Source organism: Eschrichtius robustus, chromosome 2, assembly GCF_028021215.1.
Source record: "Eschrichtius robustus isolate mEscRob2 chromosome 2, mEscRob2.pri, whole genome shotgun sequence".
Lineage (NCBI taxonomy): Eukaryota > Metazoa > Chordata > Mammalia > Artiodactyla > Eschrichtiidae > Eschrichtius > Eschrichtius robustus.
The window spans coordinates 175,959,456-175,976,641 of NC_090825.1; the positions used below are offsets into that span (position 1 = coordinate 175,959,456).

The 17,186-nt window shown below is 56.6% G+C and overlaps 3 protein-coding genes across 6 annotated transcripts in view; 2 read left to right on the forward strand and 1 right to left on the reverse strand.

Moving 5' to 3' along the window:
- On the forward strand, positions 1-12,998 carry MYDGF (myeloid derived growth factor). Its single transcript, XM_068537227.1, has 6 exons — positions 1-240; positions 1,400-1,450; positions 8,271-8,332; positions 9,691-9,772; positions 10,950-11,022; positions 12,430-12,998. Exons 1-6 carry the CDS (start codon positions 61-63, stop codon positions 12,507-12,509), a joined length of 528 nt encoding a protein of 175 aa, XP_068393328.1. The 5' UTR covers positions 1-60; the 3' UTR covers positions 12,510-12,998.
- The window catches only part of TNFAIP8L1 (TNF alpha induced protein 8 like 1), a 25,701-nt gene continuing 14,556 nt past the window's right edge, over positions 6,042-17,186 (reverse strand). The window contains exons 2-3 of one of the 4 annotated variants that reach the window (XR_011073250.1): positions 15,478-16,834; positions 6,042-6,289 (exon numbers count right to left, since the gene is read on the reverse strand). Coding sequence is in view for 1 of the 4 variants with exons in the window: in XM_068537225.1 (XP_068393326.1) it covers positions 16,269-16,829 (561 nt within the window). In the remaining 3 variants the exon portion in view is untranslated. Of the gene's footprint in view, positions 6,290-7,870; positions 9,552-13,065; positions 13,277-15,171; positions 16,835-17,186 lie in introns of those variants that run through there. The other 3 variants (XR_011073249.1, XR_011073248.1, XM_068537225.1) reach the window with 3 other exon arrangements.
- SEMA6B (semaphorin 6B) overlaps positions 16,393-17,186 on the forward strand; it is an 84,806-nt gene continuing 84,012 nt past the window's right edge. Inside the window, exon 1 of the mRNA XM_068537228.1 lies at positions 16,393-17,156. Coding sequence (XP_068393329.1) covers positions 16,946-17,156 — 211 coding nt within the window. The 5' untranslated portion in view covers positions 16,393-16,945. The remainder of the gene's footprint in view (positions 17,157-17,186) is intronic.

A 17,186-nucleotide genomic window follows, 5' to 3' on the forward strand; every position in this document is an offset into this window, starting at 1 on the left:
CCCCACTTGTCCCTCGCCGCGCTCCGTCCGCCGTCCCTGCCCAGCGAACCTGATCCCAAGATGGCGGCGCCCAGCAGAAGAAGGAATGGCGGCGGCGGCGCCGTGAGCTTGTGGGCCGCCCTGCTCCTGGTGGCCGTGGCGCTGAGGCCGGCACGGGCGGTGTCTGAGCCCACGACGGTGGCCTTTGACGTGCGACCCGGCGGCGTGGTGCACTCCTTCTCCCAGAATGTGGGCCCTGGGGTATGTGCCTCAGCCATCCCGGGGGCTTGAGCAATGGTGCAGGCGGGGGCAGGGCCTGGGGAGGGGGGCGCGGACCGGCGGGGCGGGGTCTGGGGGGGGGGAGGGGGCGCGGACCGACGGGGCGGGATCTGGGGGAGGGGGGAAATGGAGCGGCGGGGGCGGGGCCTGAGGGGTCGCGGACCGGCGTGGGTAGGGCCTGAGGATGGAGGGCGGGACTTGGTAGCGAGGCCTGACAGAACTAAGAAGGGAGGCGCGGCTCCTGGGGGCTGGCGGTTTTGGGAGGGCTGGGTCACTAGCCTTGTGCCTAATTCCTGTCTCATATCCAGCGTGCCCAAGCAGCCCTATCCCCCAGACCCAGGAGACTCCCTCGCTGTTGGAGGGCAGGAAGGGCCCAGAGATGGGGAGAGGGGAGCTGGAGGCTGGTGGGCATATGCCTCCAGGGCCTGCAGAAGGTCGTCCCGCTGTAGCTCTGATCAGGGAGGAAGTGGACAGGCGTTGCTCTTTCCTTCCATTGCACAAGGTCCCCCCGTCTTTTTCATTGAAATGTGGGGCCAGGCCCTCCTTACCTGGAGGTAGCAGGCCTGGCTCTAGTCTAGCCCGTCCCTAGCTTATTGGAGAAGTCGCTTCCTCTCCCAGTCTCCTTTTCCCTGCCTGTAACAACGATGTCAATCATCACTATTTGTTGAGTACTTCCTTATAACCAAAGGATATTGTGCCAAATTCTTTATGTGAGGCCCATTTTACAGATGAAGAAACAGAGGCTCAGAAAGCTTTGCACTTGTCCAAGGTCCACAGCGGAGCAGAGATGGGCCCCTAGGTGCCCCTGCTTCCAAAGTTCATGTTCCTAGACGGGTGGGTGCTGGAGGGGGGTGTGACCTCCCCCTTCCTGTTCTTCATCCCCCAGAAGCCGTCTGGGTTGTTTGTCCTGACCCAGGATCTCCCAAGTAGGGAGACAGGTGCGGGAGTTCCAGATCTGCAGACACTGGAAGGCCTCGCAGGGCTGGCCAGAGGGATCTGGCTCCACCTCCTTTCTCTGAGTGCAGATACTCAAAAGCAGGATCTTCTTGATTCTGGATCTCAGAAGGACATCCTGAGACCCTGTACCTCAAGCACTAACGATGATATCCTACCGAGACTTTTTTTTCCTTCCGTTCTCTAGGACAAATATACCTGTGTGTTCACCTACGCATCTCAAGGAGGGACCAATGAGGTGAGTTGTTCAAAATTCTACGTGGTTTAGTATGACAATATCCATTGTCATACAGAGATGCTCTCTAGGGGACACTGGACATCAGACTGTTCTTACCTAACCAATAAAAGACAGTGCTTAAGTTACGTAGTGATGGCAGATTCCATTCATAATTCCACGGAGTGAACAAACGTCTGGAAAGAAGGAGGGATGTGAGACGTGACTCTGCCATTCCTATGAGCCTCTATTAAGGGTATTGTGTTCATTTTCTGTGCTGAGTAACAAATTACCACAGACTGAGCAACTTAAAACAACACCCATTTATTATCCCACGGTTCTGGAGGTCAGAAGTCCCGGTTGGCTCAGCTGGATGCTTCACAAAGCGACAGTCAAGGCGTCAGCTGGGCTGGGTGTTCACCTGCAGGCTCTGGGGAGAACCCTCGTCCAGACACATTCCAGTTGTTAGCAGAATTCGGTCCCTTTCGGTGTGAAACTGAGGTCCCTAGTTCCTTGCTGGCTGTTTTCTCCAGCTGGAGGCAGAAGAGGAGGTAAGAGAGATTCGAAGCACGAGGAGGACGTAGTGCACCACAGCTGGCTTTGAGGGACCACGTGGGAGGGAGGACGTGGTCTCCAGGAGCTGAGAGCGGCCCCCGGCTGGCAGCAAGGAAACGAGGGCTTCAGTCCTCCAACCGCAAGGAATGAATTCTGCTGCAACCACATGAGTTGGAAGAGGACCCAGCGCTCCAGGTGGGAACGCAATCTGGCTGACACTTTGATGTCAGCTTATGAGACTGAGCAAAGGACCCAGCCCTACCATGCCCGGACTTCTGACCTACAGAATTGTGAGCTAATGAATGGGCGTTGCTTTTTTTTTTTTTTAATTAATTTATTTATTTTTGGCTGCATCGGGTCTTTGTTCCTGCGCACAGGCTTTCTCTAGTTGCGGCGGGCGGGGGCTAGTTTTCATTGCGGTGCGTGGGTTTCTCATTGCGGTGGCTTCTCTTGTTGAGGAGCATGGGCTCTAGGCGCACAGGCTTCAGTAGTTGTGGCATGTGGGCTCAGTAGTTGTGGCTCGCGGGCTCTAGAGCGCAGGCTCAGTAGTTGTGACGCACGGGCTGAGTTGCTCCGCAGCACGTTGGATCTTCCCGGACCAGGGCTCGAACCTGTGTCCCCTGCATTGGCAGGCGGGTTCTTAACCACTGCGCCACCAGGGAAGTCCAGCACAGCTTTTAATGCTACTAAATTTGTGGTAATTTGTCACACAGTGTAGTGAGTTGAATGAGGCCCCCCCCATAAAGATATGTCCACATCCTAATGCCTTGAACCTGTGACTTTTAAGAAAAAGTCTTTGTAGATGTGATTAAGTTAAAGATCTTGAGATGAACAGATTATCCTGGATTACCCGGGTGAACCCTAAATCCAGTGGCACACATCCTTGTAAGGGACACACATGGGAGATTTGATAAAAAGAAGACACACAGAGGAAAAGGCCATGTGAAGATGGAGGCAGAGGTGGAGTGATGTGGCCACAAGCCAAGGGACACCTGGAGCCTCCAGAAACTGGAAGATGCAGGAAGGATTCTCCCCTGGGGCCTCCAGAGGGAACACGGCCCTGCCCACACCTTGATTTTGGACTGCTGGCCTCCAGACTGTGAGAGAACAGATTTCAGCTGTAAGCTACCAAATTTGTGGTGATTTGTTCCAGCAGCCCCAGGAAACGAATACACACAGCAATAGACTACTGTTACAGCCAGTAATGCACCATTACAGATAAATACTCTGAGGATAAAATACTGTTGTTAAATTCTGGCTAGACACCGCCGCTTGGTTCTGTCTGAAGGGAGGGCAGCACACGTGTTTGAGAAGAGACACAAAATAGATTTTCTCCTCGTGATTGTTAGAAAGAATGAAAGATCATTGAAAAGAAAGAATTAATTGTCACTGCGAAAGTCAGTGCAAAGCATCTTTTGTACCCCTAAATTGTGCTTTCCTCCCCAACCCTCAGACTGTAGGGAACACTACTGTCCTTCCAGAAGAGTCTATGGCACTGTGTCCCATAACAATGGAGAGTCCCAGAGATGGAGGCTGCCTGGGGACCGCTCCATGTTTGCCTGTCACGTGCCTACCCCTCCCAGCATCCTGGTTCTGAGTCCCTCTCTTCCACCCCCACTCCCCGACTCAGGGCAGCACATTAAAATGGGCAAGAGCGGGAATTCCCTGGGTCCAGTGGTTAGGACTCGGCGCTCTCACTGCCGTGGCCCCAGGTTCGATCCCTGGTCAGGGAACTAAGATCCTGCAAGCAGGGCAGTGCGGCCAAAAACAAAAAATAACAAAAAACGGTGAGAGCGAGTTCCCCTGCTCCACCGGGCACTGCTGACTTTAGAGGCGGGGTCGCTCTCTATGGGGGGCCGTCCTGGGCAGCCTCCCTGGCCCCCACCCACTCGATGCCAGCAGCTGCCCCCCCTCCCCAGTGTCCACAGGGGGAACAAAAGGGTCCCCAAGTGAAAACCACTGGGCAAGAGTGACATGAAATGCACTCCTTACTTTGGATATTTCCAGTTTGTAAATAAAAGTAAATGATTCCTAGCAACAGTATTTTATTTATTTTTTTGGCCGCACCGCGTAGCATGTGGGATCTTAGTTCCCCGACCAGGGATTGAACCAGCGCCCCCTGCATTGGAAGCACGGAGTCTTAACCACTGGACCGCCAGGGAAGTCCCCCAGCAACAGTATTTTAACAAAATGTAGCAAACGCCTGGTGACACCCTTCCCAGCGGTGTCACCAGGGGGTTGCAGCTCTGCTGGGGAGGATCGCCGCCCTTCCCACTGCCTCCAGGACAGCAGGCATCCTGCGATCGTCCGCCCCTTCCTTGGCCACCTCCAGGCCTCGCTGCTTCTCCAAGTGGTCCACTCCATTGTGGGATGGTGACAAGTGGTGGAACATTCTCCCTTGATCCAGGCCCCTTGGTCCAGCCGTGCCCTGCCACGAGCTCCAGATCAGTCCCAAAGCACCTTCCTCCCCCAGTCAGCCCTTTCCATGCCTCCTTTGTTGTGTAGATGATCAATTCATTATACAATAAAATTGTGATAGCACCATCGCCTTGGTGTTTGTCGGGCGGCCCGGGCTGTGCTGAGAGAGATACACGTCTCGTTTCCTCTTCTGAACCCCAGGAGGCTGTCCTTATCCCCGCCTCACACATGAGGACACGGTGGCCCAGAGGCTGAAGACTGCCCTGGCTCCCCCAGCTGGGACGTGACCAAGGTCCCCAAGGCGCAGGCCCCTGACCGCCGCCCTGAGCCAGGACACGCCTCGCGTCACCAGCAGCTTGGAAAAGAGCGCCCGCGCCTCCCTAACGGGACCCTTGGGATGGACATTCCACTGCAGCGTAGGGGGAGAGACCTAGGCTCACTCTTGGAAAGGCGGCTGGGTCACAAATTCTAAAACCAGCATCGGGCTTGATTCTCCCATTTGGGATGAGGGGATTCATCCTAAAGGAAACACCTAAGAGCAGAGCAGACACGTCCAGCACCAACTTGTTCCGGCAGCAGCGGCCTAGAACTGTGATCATGAGAGACCACGGGCCGACTGCAGAGCTGCGTGAACCCAACGGTGCGACCCACGGGCTCTCTGGCTGCTGGCCTGCCGCCTGCTTAGGAGCAAACAGCCGGCCGGATTCTCAGCAAACGTGCAGGGGCCGTCCAAGATGTTCTCCGGGATCCGCTTGGCCACACTTGGGGGCCCTGCCAAGATGCCCCTCGGAGCAGCTGGAACGGAAGCCCCAGAGGCCCAAGTGGCGCTTCTCTAGAGCCATCGTCAACAGAGGGGAAATGGGTCTGTGGTGTGGGCTCCCAGGGGGCCCGGGATGCAGGCTGGGCTTGGGGAGAGCGGGAGGCCAGGCTGCTCTGACAGTGGTTCGTTTCTCCAGAGGGTCACCTGAGAGGCCGGCTGGTGCCGGGTGACAACAGGCACAGGGTTATTCATCATCTTAGCGCCGGCCAGGATCCTGAGCAGCCAGAGAGCTCGTCCAAGGTTGGTGGGAATGCGGCCACTTGGGAAAACAGGCCCTTTCTTATCAAGTTAAACATACGACCCCATGCTTCCACTCCTCGGTATCTACCCGTTAGAAATGAAAACTTGTGTCCACACAAAGCTTGTACGTGAATGTTCATAGCAGCCTGATTCATGGTAGCCAACACGTGGAAACAACCCAAGTGTCCCCCAGCTGATGATGGATAAACGCAGTGTGGTCCCTTCACACATGGGCACATCACTCAGCCATGAAAAGGGGAGAAGCACTGACACTCGCTACAACCTGGATGGACCTTGAGAACACGATGCTCAGTGAGAGAAGCCAGACACAGAAGGACCCTGAGTGTGTGATTCCACTGATGGGAAACGTCCAGAACAGGCAAATCCACAGACACAGAGAGTGGGTTCGTGGTGGTTGGGCTGGGGGAGGGGATGGGGGTGACTGCTCATGGGGGTGGGACTTCTTTGGGGGGTGATGAGAATTAGATACAGGTGATGGTTGCACAGCTCTGAATATACTAGGAAGCATTGAAGCATGCACTTTAAAAGCATATCGTCTATACATGTGTTTTTTTTTTTAATATAAATTTATTTATTTATTTTTGGCTGCGTTGGGTCTTCGTTGCTGCGCGCGGGCTTTCTCTAGTTGCGGCAGGCGGGGCCTTCCTTCTCTTCGTTGCGGTGCACGGGCTTCTCTTTGTTGTGGAGCACGGGCTCTAGGTGCACGGGCTCAGTTGTTGTGGCACGCGGGCTCAGTAGTTGTGGCTCGCGGGCTTAGTTGCTCTGCGGCACGTGGGATCTTCCCAGACCAGGGCTCGAACCCGGGTCCCCTGCATTGGCAGGAGGATTCTTAACCACTGCGCCACCAGGGAAACCTCATATTGTATGTTATGTAAACTGTTTCTCAATAAAGCTGTTAAGGGTAAGTGAATTATTGATATACATGAAGCCACATGGGTGAATCTGATATGCGTTAGGCTGAGTGAGACTGACCGGCACAGGAGACCATGTCCTGTGTGATTCCACTCAGGTGGCATTTTGCAAAGGCACAACTATGGGAACAGAGCAGATCAGTGGTTACCAGGAATTTGCAGGAAGGGGTTGACTCCAGAGGGATGGAGGAGAGATAACTGGGAAGATGGAACTGATCTGTTTCTTGATTGGGCGGTGGATACACAGTGTGTGCATTTGTCAAAACTCAGAACAGACACTGAAATGGGTCCATTTCACCATCTGTTACTTGTCTCCTAATAAAAAATAACAGCGGTTACCAATTACCTGTTCTCGGTTACACCCGGCCACTTAGATCCCGAGCCCCCTAGCCTCCCAGAGAAGGTCACAGAGGCTCGGGCTGAACAGGCTGCCCCAAAACACACCCTCGTGTGAGTGTCTGAGGCCAAAACCTGAGCCTTACCAAGGGCGCCTACTGCCCACCCCGGCCTGTGGCCTCGAGACCAAGGTCAAGTTCATATAACAAGACCACTCAGAGGGATGTTGACCCTATTGCTAAGAAGCTCTTGGTTTTAATTTTGTTTGCTTTCATAATTTAAAAAAAAAAATGTTTAAACGTTTGCCTCGGGACTTCCCTGGTGGTCCAATGGTTAAGACTTCGAGCTCCCAGTGCCGGGGGGCCCAGGTCCGATCCCTGGTCCGGGAAGTAGATCCCGCATGCATGCCGCAACTAAGACCCGGCACAGCCAAATAAATAAATAAATAATTTTTTTTTTAAAAAAAAGAAGCCTCATTTTCATGAATCTTTTAAGAGCTATGGAAAACCATCCCAGATATGTTTCACAGCATAAAACTGTTTCCGGGTGCTCAGAGGCCTTGGAGCCGTGGGCAGGAGTTTTTAAATAGAAAATAAATGTGTTGGGCAGGTCCCCTTGCCATGCCTGCCCCACCTGAGTAATTGGCTTCTACCTTCATGCTGCAGGCAAAAGACTTCCAAGTCACCATTTACTTCCATTATAATTAACATACAAATGGCCTTGTTTCTATTAATGGAAAAGCTCTGGCATTTAACCAGATTATCAGCAATCGGATTCCACCTTTACTCTCGGGAGAGGACGGGACACTCTCATTTTCCTAGCAAAACGCAAAAACGCCGCAGGTCACCAGACCTTGCATTTGGCCGGGTTTTCAGAGGCCCTGAAAATGAGAATAAACTGGTAGCAGTGTGTTTTGGAACCATTTAAAAAATTTTTTTTGAATTTAATTTTTTTAAACTAACACAGGGACTTCCCTGGCAGTCCAGTGGTTAGGACTCCACGCTTCTGCTGCAGGGGGCATGGGTTCGATCCCTGGTTGGGGAACTAAGATCCCGCATGCCGTGTGGCCAAAAAAATAAAAATAAAAAAGCTAACACACGTCATTCAAAAAGAAAAAAACAAGAAGCTCTCCAGTGCCTTCTGTCGGCCCAGTTCCCACCCACGTCCTACATGTAACCGGGGTTATTAAAATCTTGCATCTTCTCCGAGGACTGCTCTATGCTTATGCAAGCAAGCATGGGTGGTGTATTGTCTTTCCTTCTTTTATTTTTGTTTTTATCTTTCCCAATAGACTTTATTTTTTACAGCAAAATGGAGCGGAAGGCACAGAGATTTCCTGTATGCCCCTGCCCCCCCCAACCATCGCCCACCAGAGTGGGACGTTTGTGACAGTCGTTGATGAACCTACACGGACACGCCGTCACCCCAAGTCCAGAGTTGCCATCAGGGTTCACTCCTGGTGTGGTGCGTGCCGTGGGCTTGGACAGACACATGATAGCGAGGCTGTGTGTCCCGGACTGACCTGCCTGTCCTCTCTCCCCAGAAGTGGCAGATGAGTCTGGGGACCAGCGAAGACCACCAGCACTTGACCTGCACCATCTGGAGGTGAGCGGGGGTCCAGTGGTGGGATCTCCTCCCGGACGAGACACCTTCGCTCTGGGCGGTACCCATACTGACGGCGTCCTGCGCCCCTGGAGGGTCGCAGGCGGGAGAGGGGGTGCCGTCCTGTGTGGGACTTGAGGGCAAGGAGGGCTTCCCAGGGAAGCACGTTGACACTGAGGCCGAGAGGGGGCGGGGGGACTGGGAGGTGGGGTCTAGGCAGTGGCCGCAGCCCCGGGAGAGGGGCCGGGCTCCCCAGACGCCACCCCCTTCATGGTCACCTCAGTCACATTGCTTGCTCAAGAACTTAATCTCCCGCTGTGCCCACCCTTCTCATAATCCCGCTTCCTGGAGCCCAGCTCCATGAGCCCAAGAAGGGGGTGCTCGGCCCTCTGACGGGGAGGAGGGTGATGGACCTTCACCAATTCCTGGCCCTTCTCCCCTGGGCCTCGCGGCCTGGAACGTGTCGCCCGAGCAGAACAGATTTCTCAAGCATTTGCCACGCGCCTGACACACAAGTCCCAGCCGCGCTCTCACCGTCAGGGGACCGGGGTCAACATAGGGGACAGATCAAGAAACGGGACACATTAGAGAGCAGCGACAGCGACATTTAGTTAAAGAACATGCTTGCAGGCATGGCGCAGAATCCCTGTCTCCTGCTCGATGCGTTACAAACCGCAGGCGTTTTAGTACCAAGTATTGTTGGGGAGCTTCTCGTGGGGGCGGAAGCCCTGCGTCCTCAACACGCTACCGTCAGCCCCGCTGAGAGGGGAGGCCCTGTCTGTGCCCCTTCCCGGCCCCAGAGAGAAGCATCCCAGAGGCAGGGAGCCGGGGTGGGGGGCTCCCTAATTACAGGTTAGCAATCAGGGCTGCATCCCCCCGCCTGTAGACCACCGTCTCACACAGGCTCGTGAGCACCAGCCCTCCACCTGGGCACAGACCCAGGCCGCACTGGCCCAAAGCAGGGTCCTCAGCCCGCAGCCTCTTAGCTGACCACCCAGCGGCCCCCCAGGGACACACTCAGCCCCAGACACCCTCCTGTTCCTAGTTAACCCCCATACTTCTCACCCCCGGGATGTGGCCCGGCCTCACCCCTAGCGCAAACCTGGGATGTTGTCCACTGGATGAGAAGTGTTCCGTGAGTGGATGCGAGAGGCCCCGTTCTAGAACAGCTCCCACCCAGAAGGGGAAAGAGGCTTGTCCATCAACGAGCCGGAAGAGCATCCTGGCAAAGAGGAAAGAGTGGATCACATTGAGGGCGCCCCATCCGTCCTTCCCAGAAATGCCTGGCAGCAGATCCCATCTTGGAGAGCGGTGGGGCACGCAGCCCTGGGCTGACCCCGTCGCCCAACCTTTCTTCGCAGGCCCCAGGGCAAGTCCTACCTGTACTTTACGCAGTTCAAGGCGGAGGTGCGGGGTGCTGAGATCGAGTACGGCATGGCCTACGTGAGTGTCACCTGCACATGGGGTGGCCGCCTGGCTGGGCCACCAGGGACTGCAACTTGGAGATGCCGGGGGGGCGGGGGTGGGGGATGAGGAGATGGACACCAAGCCCTTAGAGGGAGGCCTGGAGGCACGGGGGGCCGGGGTTACGGTGCCCAGAGGGGAACCCGGCTGACCCCCAGGGACACCTGGCTTCCCTCCTGTAAGGCCCGCCAGCCTCCCACCAGTGCCCCCTGCTGGCAGAGCCAACAGGAAGTCGGGGGGGCAAGGGCGCTCAGCCCTGGGACAGGGGCAGCGAAGGCGGAAGTTGGCCCAGGGGGCAGGTGGGCGGCTCATTGGTGTCAGGAGGGCCCCATGCCCCTTGGCTCCAGTGACCTGTGGTTCACAGCCCAGCCAGCACCTTCTGCGCTCCTGACCCCCACGGCCCCCGCTCCAGAGCCCAGCCACTCTGCAGAGCCCACCCCTGCTTCTCCATCTGGGTCCGAAACAGTTTGAAAACCACCTTATCAGTCCAAGAAGCAGAACCAGTAGGAGACAGGCATTAAGAGATTCGCTGCCAGGAATCGGCTTCCACTGTGGGAGCCTGGCTTTGGGGGTTTCCTCCAGGGAAGCCTCAGCTCTGCCCTGAAGGCCCTCCCCCTGATTGAATCAGGCCCACCCAGGTCCCCGAGGATAATCTCTTTTACTTAAAGTCAGCTCAGGATGAACCTCCGTCACATCTACAAAATTCCCTCCCAGCAACCCCAGCAAGGGTCTGATTGTATAACGGGGACTGTGGCCGCTCCAATGACACATCAGACTGTCCATCAGACCGTTAACTAATCGCTCTCTGGGGTCCCTTCTTACTTTGAAACTCTATTATTCTTACTGATTTGAAAAAGACACAATTCTGTTTAAAAATTAAAAGCAAGAGACTGCCATGCTAGTATCATTTCCATAAATTAACTAAAAAAAAAAAAAAATTCCCTTCGATTTGCAGGGAAGGCATGAAGTTTTAAGCTAGTTGACAATCTTTTAAGTGGATTAACCCACTGCTTCTGCTGGATTCTCTTTTATGTGCTTAAAAAAGCATCGCGCGGCTCTTCAGCAGAAGCATGCAGCTTTAGTCTCTGCTGCTCTGCAAAGCCAAGCGAGCCGTGTTCTTTCCCAATTAGAAAAGTTTCCACTTGTTCCCTTTCAGTCGAAAGCTGCTTTTGAAAGAGAGAGCGACGTGCCCCTGAAAAACGAGGAATTTGAAGTGACCAAAACAGCAGGTATGTATAGAGGGGTTTGTGGAGCTGGAATCCAGGTTCTCAAGCAGGGAGTGGGTGAGAGAGGGGACAAGACCCCCGCTAGAGGGCGATCCAGGGGCCCTGTGGTGAGAGGAGCCTGCCATCCCTAAACGGCTTCCGCAAAGGGCCACCTAGTAAATATTTTCGGCTTTGGGGCCCCCTTTGAAACAACTCGACCCAGCCCCCGCAGGGCAAAGTCAGCCATAAGCCACTAGTCAGTGAATGGGGGTGGCTGCCTTCTAATAAAACTTTTTTCGTGAACACTGAACTGTGGATGTCATATCACTTTCCCATATCACAGGATGCCATTTTTCCTTTGCTTTTTCTTAAAGCTATTTGAAAATGTAGAAACCACCCTTCGCTCATGGGCGGCAGGCACACTTGCCCAATCCCTAGCAGAGAACGGAGAGCATGAGAGTCTGTCCTCGGAGAGCTGCGTCCTGGGACACTCAGCTCCATAGGAGGCCGGGGAGCAGGGGGCCGCGGGGTCTGACGCCTACACAGCCTGGCCGTCCTGGGCTCCGTGACAGCTTCAAGCAGTGCGGTCGGGACCTTGTGCATGCATGACACGGGAGGCGGGGGTCACCTCCTGAGGCCCCGAGACCCCCATGGCCTCTGACCCCCATTCAGCTGTAGCCATGCAGGCCAGATGCCGAGCAGAAAGAGGGGGGCTAGGCACCCGAGTTGGGGCTCAGGGTGCGAGAGCAAGGTGGGACGAGTGAGTGAGACGGTGAACACGGGGCTGAGCCGAGTCGGGGAGCCCCGAGGGTCCTGAAGGATGGGGGAGAGATGAGGAACCCATGTGGCCGTGGACGTCACCAGGCACCAAGGGGAGGGGAGGGGAGGGGAATGGGCAGCATAAGCGGGGCTTTAGGAGGGCCTGGAAGGAGGCCCGACCTGCCCGCAGGTCCTCCGGGTGGGGGCAGGGGCCCGTTCAGAGTGGAGATCAAGGACAAGAGGGGATTGGGTTGCTGCAGACCCTGAGCCCCAGGGAGCATAGGCGGTGAGGATGGACAGGGAGTCGGGGGCAGGCTGGGTGTGCAGAGCGGGGGGCGGCCAGGTTCCCTGACCCTGCCCGAAGAGCGTCAGACAAGTTTGCCAGTGCAAACCTCCAAACCCCAGCCATTCTCAGTGTGGCAAAAATGACCATGGCTCTTCCCACGTCGACATCTCCCACGGCCTCCCACTGCCCTCAGGACAGTCCCACAGCCTCCCCGCCTTTCTCCTATCCCTCACCCGTAAGACATCCAGGGCCAGGGGCCTTTCCCTGTGGAGTCCACCGGGAGACTGCTCCCCTGCCTTGCCCTGCTCCCATCATCGGCTGCACCCGGCTCAGGACACGGAGGATTTGCTGAGGCGAGGGCTGACCAAGGGTTTCTTCTTTTGCAGTGTCCCACAGGCCCGGGGCCTTCAAGGCTGAGCTGTCCAAGCTGGTGATCGTGGCCAAGGCGACACGCAGTGAGCTGTGACCAGGAGCCCCTTTGAGGGCGGCTTTTCCTCATCTCCGCTGAAGGAGCCGGGCCCCATGAGGGCCCAGTACTTGTTTTCAGTGGGGGGTGGGGGCTGTTAATTTTCTGCCCAGGCTGACGTTGCCCCGTTCAGAGGGCTTCGCAGGGCAGCTGAGGCCCCGGGGCAGAGTGCGGAGGGCCAGGACTCTCCTGGCTCCCACCTGTCCCTCCCCACGAGGAGTGTGGCTCTGAGACCCACTGCTCTTCTTACCAGAAGAGGCATCAGGGCACAAGGTGGGGCTCACGGGGCTCACAGCTTTTCTGAAGGCAGCAGCGTCTCCCCTAGGATCAGGCCGGGCTCCGGGACGCTCCTGGGGAGAGCCACCCTGCCGCTCTCTGACCCTCAGCCAGCTGCTTTCTTGTCATCCCCCAGGGGACCAACTTTCAGGCTCACTGGGCAGAAGTGAAATGTTCTTTCATATTTAAATAAATAAGACAATTAAAAAGTAACCACACAGTCTTGGCATCTGGCGCTGGTGCCCGCCTGGCTGGGCACGTGGGGCTGGGGGCCCCTACTTCCCTTTGCTGCCGGAGACGGGTTAGCTGCATCACCCTGGGCACAGGGACTTTTCTGCAGGCGCAGACGTGCCGGTCCCGAGGACGCTGGACCTCGCCGAGCCCATGGGGCCACGCCCGGCAGAGGGTGAGCGCTCCAGGGCAGACCTGCTCTTCTGCATCCTGTGGTTGGCTCTGCTTATTTTTTTTGAGGCCGGATTGCAGCTCGGTAACTTTAAAAAAAAAACAAAAACCCGCACGCAAACCAAAATAAATAAACGGTATCCCCAAAGGCCTCAGCCACTCAGGGGAGCCTGGTCTCCCAACAGCGGGGCCTGGGAGTCTGACCCCCACTAGACTGTCACCCTGACCTCTGACTGTGAGGAAAGAAACCATGTGGCCATGAAGCGGGTCCTTGATGATCAGAATCACCACGTTGGGTCGACTGAGGCCTCTCTGTTCCTGTCACTCACCTGGCCCTCCCTCATGCCACCCAGGAGCCCGGTGCTGCCGTGACCCCTCCTGCCCCGGGGCCTCAGCAGTGCTGGTGTAGGGATGGCTCCAGAGAGAGGCGCAAGCAAGATGAACAGCTGTTCTCAGAACCAGTAACCACTGAGGGGGACCTAGGGCCCACGGTACTCAGGGCAGGGGCGGGGCACCGGCAGCCTCAGTGGTCAAGCGCACGTGATCTGCACCACCTCGCGAGCAGCTCTGGAGGCACACACGTCCTCGGGGAGGCTCGCTCCACCGACCACGGCGACCTGCAGTTCTCAACAGGGCCCAGGAGATGATTGCCCAGGGCCTCCTGCAAAAACCTGGCAGCTGGACACAGGTGGAGACGATGGCGCACCCTGGGCCCTGAGGTGCGTGAGGGCCAGACCCTGGCTGAGAGGGATATTGATTCTTCTGTGGTCAGCCTGGCGGCACTTACCACTTCCAAGTACTGGGCGCCAGCAGGGATGCAGAGTGGTAGGTGCAATGTGCTGGGACACAGCAGCGCACCTCTGGACACAGAGAAGCTTCCCCTTTACTCCATGTGACGTGTGCGTGTGCCTTTATGGAGCTTTCTGGTGAGCGAAGCCGGCTGGCCCCAGGACCTTTGGTCATGGTGAGGAGCTGGACTGAGCCCTGTTTGAGCTGCAGAAGCCAAGCTCTGCCACCCCACTAGTCTGCTAGTCTGTCATCCAACGCAGCGGCAATCAAACCTGCTAACAGGCTGCGGGTGTGTGACGTTTATGTGCAACCTTGATTCAAAAGGCAAAAACCCTAGGTGGGTGAGAGCAAACTGTCAGATGCTTTTATTTACATAGTTTTGTAGTGCTCTTTGGTTTTTTTAAATTAGATCTCAAGTGTATGAAAAGAGTCAAGACAGGTACAAAGCCTTATCACATGGATATATGCCAGCAGAGCAGAGGGCAAAGGATTTCATGTGGGGCTTCTCGGCGTAATCAAAATGCACGATTGTTCATTTGAAGATGTCTTTTGACCCAAGATAAATGGGAAAGTTTGCCTTGGAAGTGGAGGGCAGAGGTAGGAACAGCTGGATCCTGAGTGAAAGCCTTTGACTTTTTCAGAGCAGCAGAAACCAAACAGAGAAACGCTGCCCTGAAGCTGGGGTCCTAATCTATCAGTCAGCCCCGCATGCCGTGGAGAGGCAAAAGGGAGTGGTGGGGACTGTGGCAAAGCAAAGACAGGCAACCTCTATGCAGCTTCACCACTGGGCAGTGCAGGCGCGTTTTCTAGAGAAACGCCAAGATCAAGATCAGGATGTGCAATTTCCTTGGTTTTAAGTGTTGGCAACTAATTCCAAATGTCTCGAAACACCGGATGGGGCTAAGCAAACCCATCTTCTTGCCTAATAAGGCCTGCAGGCCTCCTGTTTGCAGTCTTTGCCCTAAACAGACCAGGTTCTGCAAAAATAGACATCGTTCCCCCCCCTCTCCCCTGAGTGCCCAAAATAACCTTCCCGGCCCTGACATGGCCAGACCTGCAGCCGGGTTTCGCAGTCTTTTAAAACCCATGCCCACTTCTGACAGATCACAAATACGCTCCCACACCCCAACGTGTCCATCCACGCCCCAAGTTAAGAATCGCCGCACCAGCGTCGCCAAAGCCAAGAGTCGTTGAGTTTTGTTTCTGAAGCCTGTCTTATAAAAACAATTGTTTGTGTTTGTTTTCCAAATATGAAATCATCATTTAAAAACATGCACACATCTCAGACAGCTTCCCCTGACGCCCTGCATCGGGGGCGCACTCCGTTCCTCTCCCACGTGGGAGTCTGGGCCACGATGCCGACCAGAGGGAGGAGGCGTCCTCACTGACACACCTGCACCCACCGCGGCCCTCGCGTGGCTCCCAGGGCCCATTTCCTGGTCTGCGGAACGAAGTACCCCAGCCTGGGAGGCTGAAACAACAGAAGCTTGTTCGCTCTCACCTCTGGAGGCCTGAGATCAAGGGGTCGGCGGGGCTGGTTCCCTCTGAGGGCTGTTCCAGGCTCTCTCCCAGCTTCTGGTGGTGGCTGGCAGTCCTTGGTGTTCCTCGTCGTGCAGACACCTCCCCCCAGTCTCTACCGCCACCTTCATATAGCATTGTCCTCTGAGTCTGTGCCCAAACGTCCCCTTCTCATAAGCACGCCACTCAGAGTGGATTAGCCACCCCCGCTCCAGTATGAACTCAACTAATTACATCTGCAATCACCCTATTTCTAAATAAGGTCATATTCAGAGGCCCTGGGGCTTAGGACTTCCAGGAACTTGGGGCGGGGAAACAGCTCACTGTGTAACACTCCCTTTCTCCTGGTTCCCCATGACCCTCTCTGCGGGAATGCAAAAGCCCAGGCAACATTATGAAGTGGGAAGCCGCCAGCTGTCAGAGACACCAAGTGATTTGAGGGGTTCAGACCGGTGGCTCAAGGGTCATCGTGCAGACGGTGCGCCGGAGCAGGCAGTGGTCTCCAGGTGTCCCGGGAGGCCGCTGGCGCAGGCAGGCCGTGCCGGGCTCCGCGCTGAGTTCCTCTCCCCACGGAGACTGGGCCGGAGGAGGAGAGGTGACCTGGGTCCTTAGAGCTGCAGAGGCGCGCGCGCGCGCGTGCCTGCGTGCGTGCGTGCGTGTGTGGGTTGGGTGGGGGGTTTGGCCAGAGTCAGACTGGAAGAGGTTAAAAACACCCCCGCAAGCCCCGCCCCCAGCGGGAAGCTGGAGCGAGGAGGTCGGAGGTCAGGTCGGAGGTCATATGCTCTCTTCGTCCAGCAGCCGGTTGAGACCCTCGCAGATCCTGCGCAGGTGGGAGCGGTAGGGCTCAGCCGGGCCGTAGAGCGCGGCGAGGAAGTCGCAGTCAGCCAAGTGGCCGAACACGTGGTTGATGCGGCCGTGGGACTTGGCGGTCAGGTGCGCGCCCGCCGCCTGGTGCAGCAGGTCCCGGCACTCGAGCAGGGCGGCGGCCAGGACGCGCCGGTCGAAGGTGAAGTCCACCTGGTGGAAGCTGACGGCGGTCATGGCCAGGCGGCGCGCCTGCTGCCGGAAGCGCTGCAGCCGCGCCAGCTCCTCGCCGCCCAGCTGCCCGCTGCGCAGCAGGACGCTCAGCTTCACAGCCACCTTGACCAGGTTCTTGACCACCTTCTGGGCCTCCTTGCGGCTGCGGGTGAACTCCTTGGTGGCGCGGTACAGCTCGTCCAGCACCTCGCTGCTGGTGTCGTCGATGAACGCGGCCGCCACCGCCCTGGATGCGATCTTGCTCAGGAGCTTCTTCTGGGCCTGGAGGACCAGGCTCTTGGTGCTGAAGGTGTCCATCCGCCCTGCACGGGGGTGAGGACACAGACCCGCCGTCAGCCCGCACGGCCCGGCTGCCAGGGGCTTGCCTGGGCGGGCCGCTAACGTTGGCGACCACCGTCTTCCCAATCCGGGAAATGGGCGCACACCACCAGCCTATCTCCAGGGGAGCCTGCTTGCCCATTCCACAGACCTACTGTGTGTGCCAGGACTGGGTGTACGGAGCCGACCAGCGAGCCCCCGGGAACACAGCAAGTGCTACCATCTGGGAAGCTGCAAGAGCCCACATAGCACGGGCACCCCAGCAGATCAAGAGAGCCCAGGCTGACCTCCTGGAGGAAGGGACAGGTGAGAAAGTGGGGAGGGCATGCCAGGCGG

Bases quoted from the DNA above. Each gene is read 5' to 3' on its own strand.
- MYDGF (XM_068537227.1), top strand. From the start codon at position 61: ATGGCGGCGCCCAGCAGAAGAAGGAATGGCGGCGGCGGCGCCGTGAGC. The intron at 241-1,399 runs GTATGTGCCTCA...TCCGTTCTCTAG, and splicing joins CCCAGAATGTGGGCCCTGGG to GACAAATATACCTGTGTGTT. The intron at 8,333-9,690 runs GTGAGCGGGGGT...CTTTCTTCGCAG, and splicing joins TTGACCTGCACCATCTGGAG to GCCCCAGGGCAAGTCCTACC.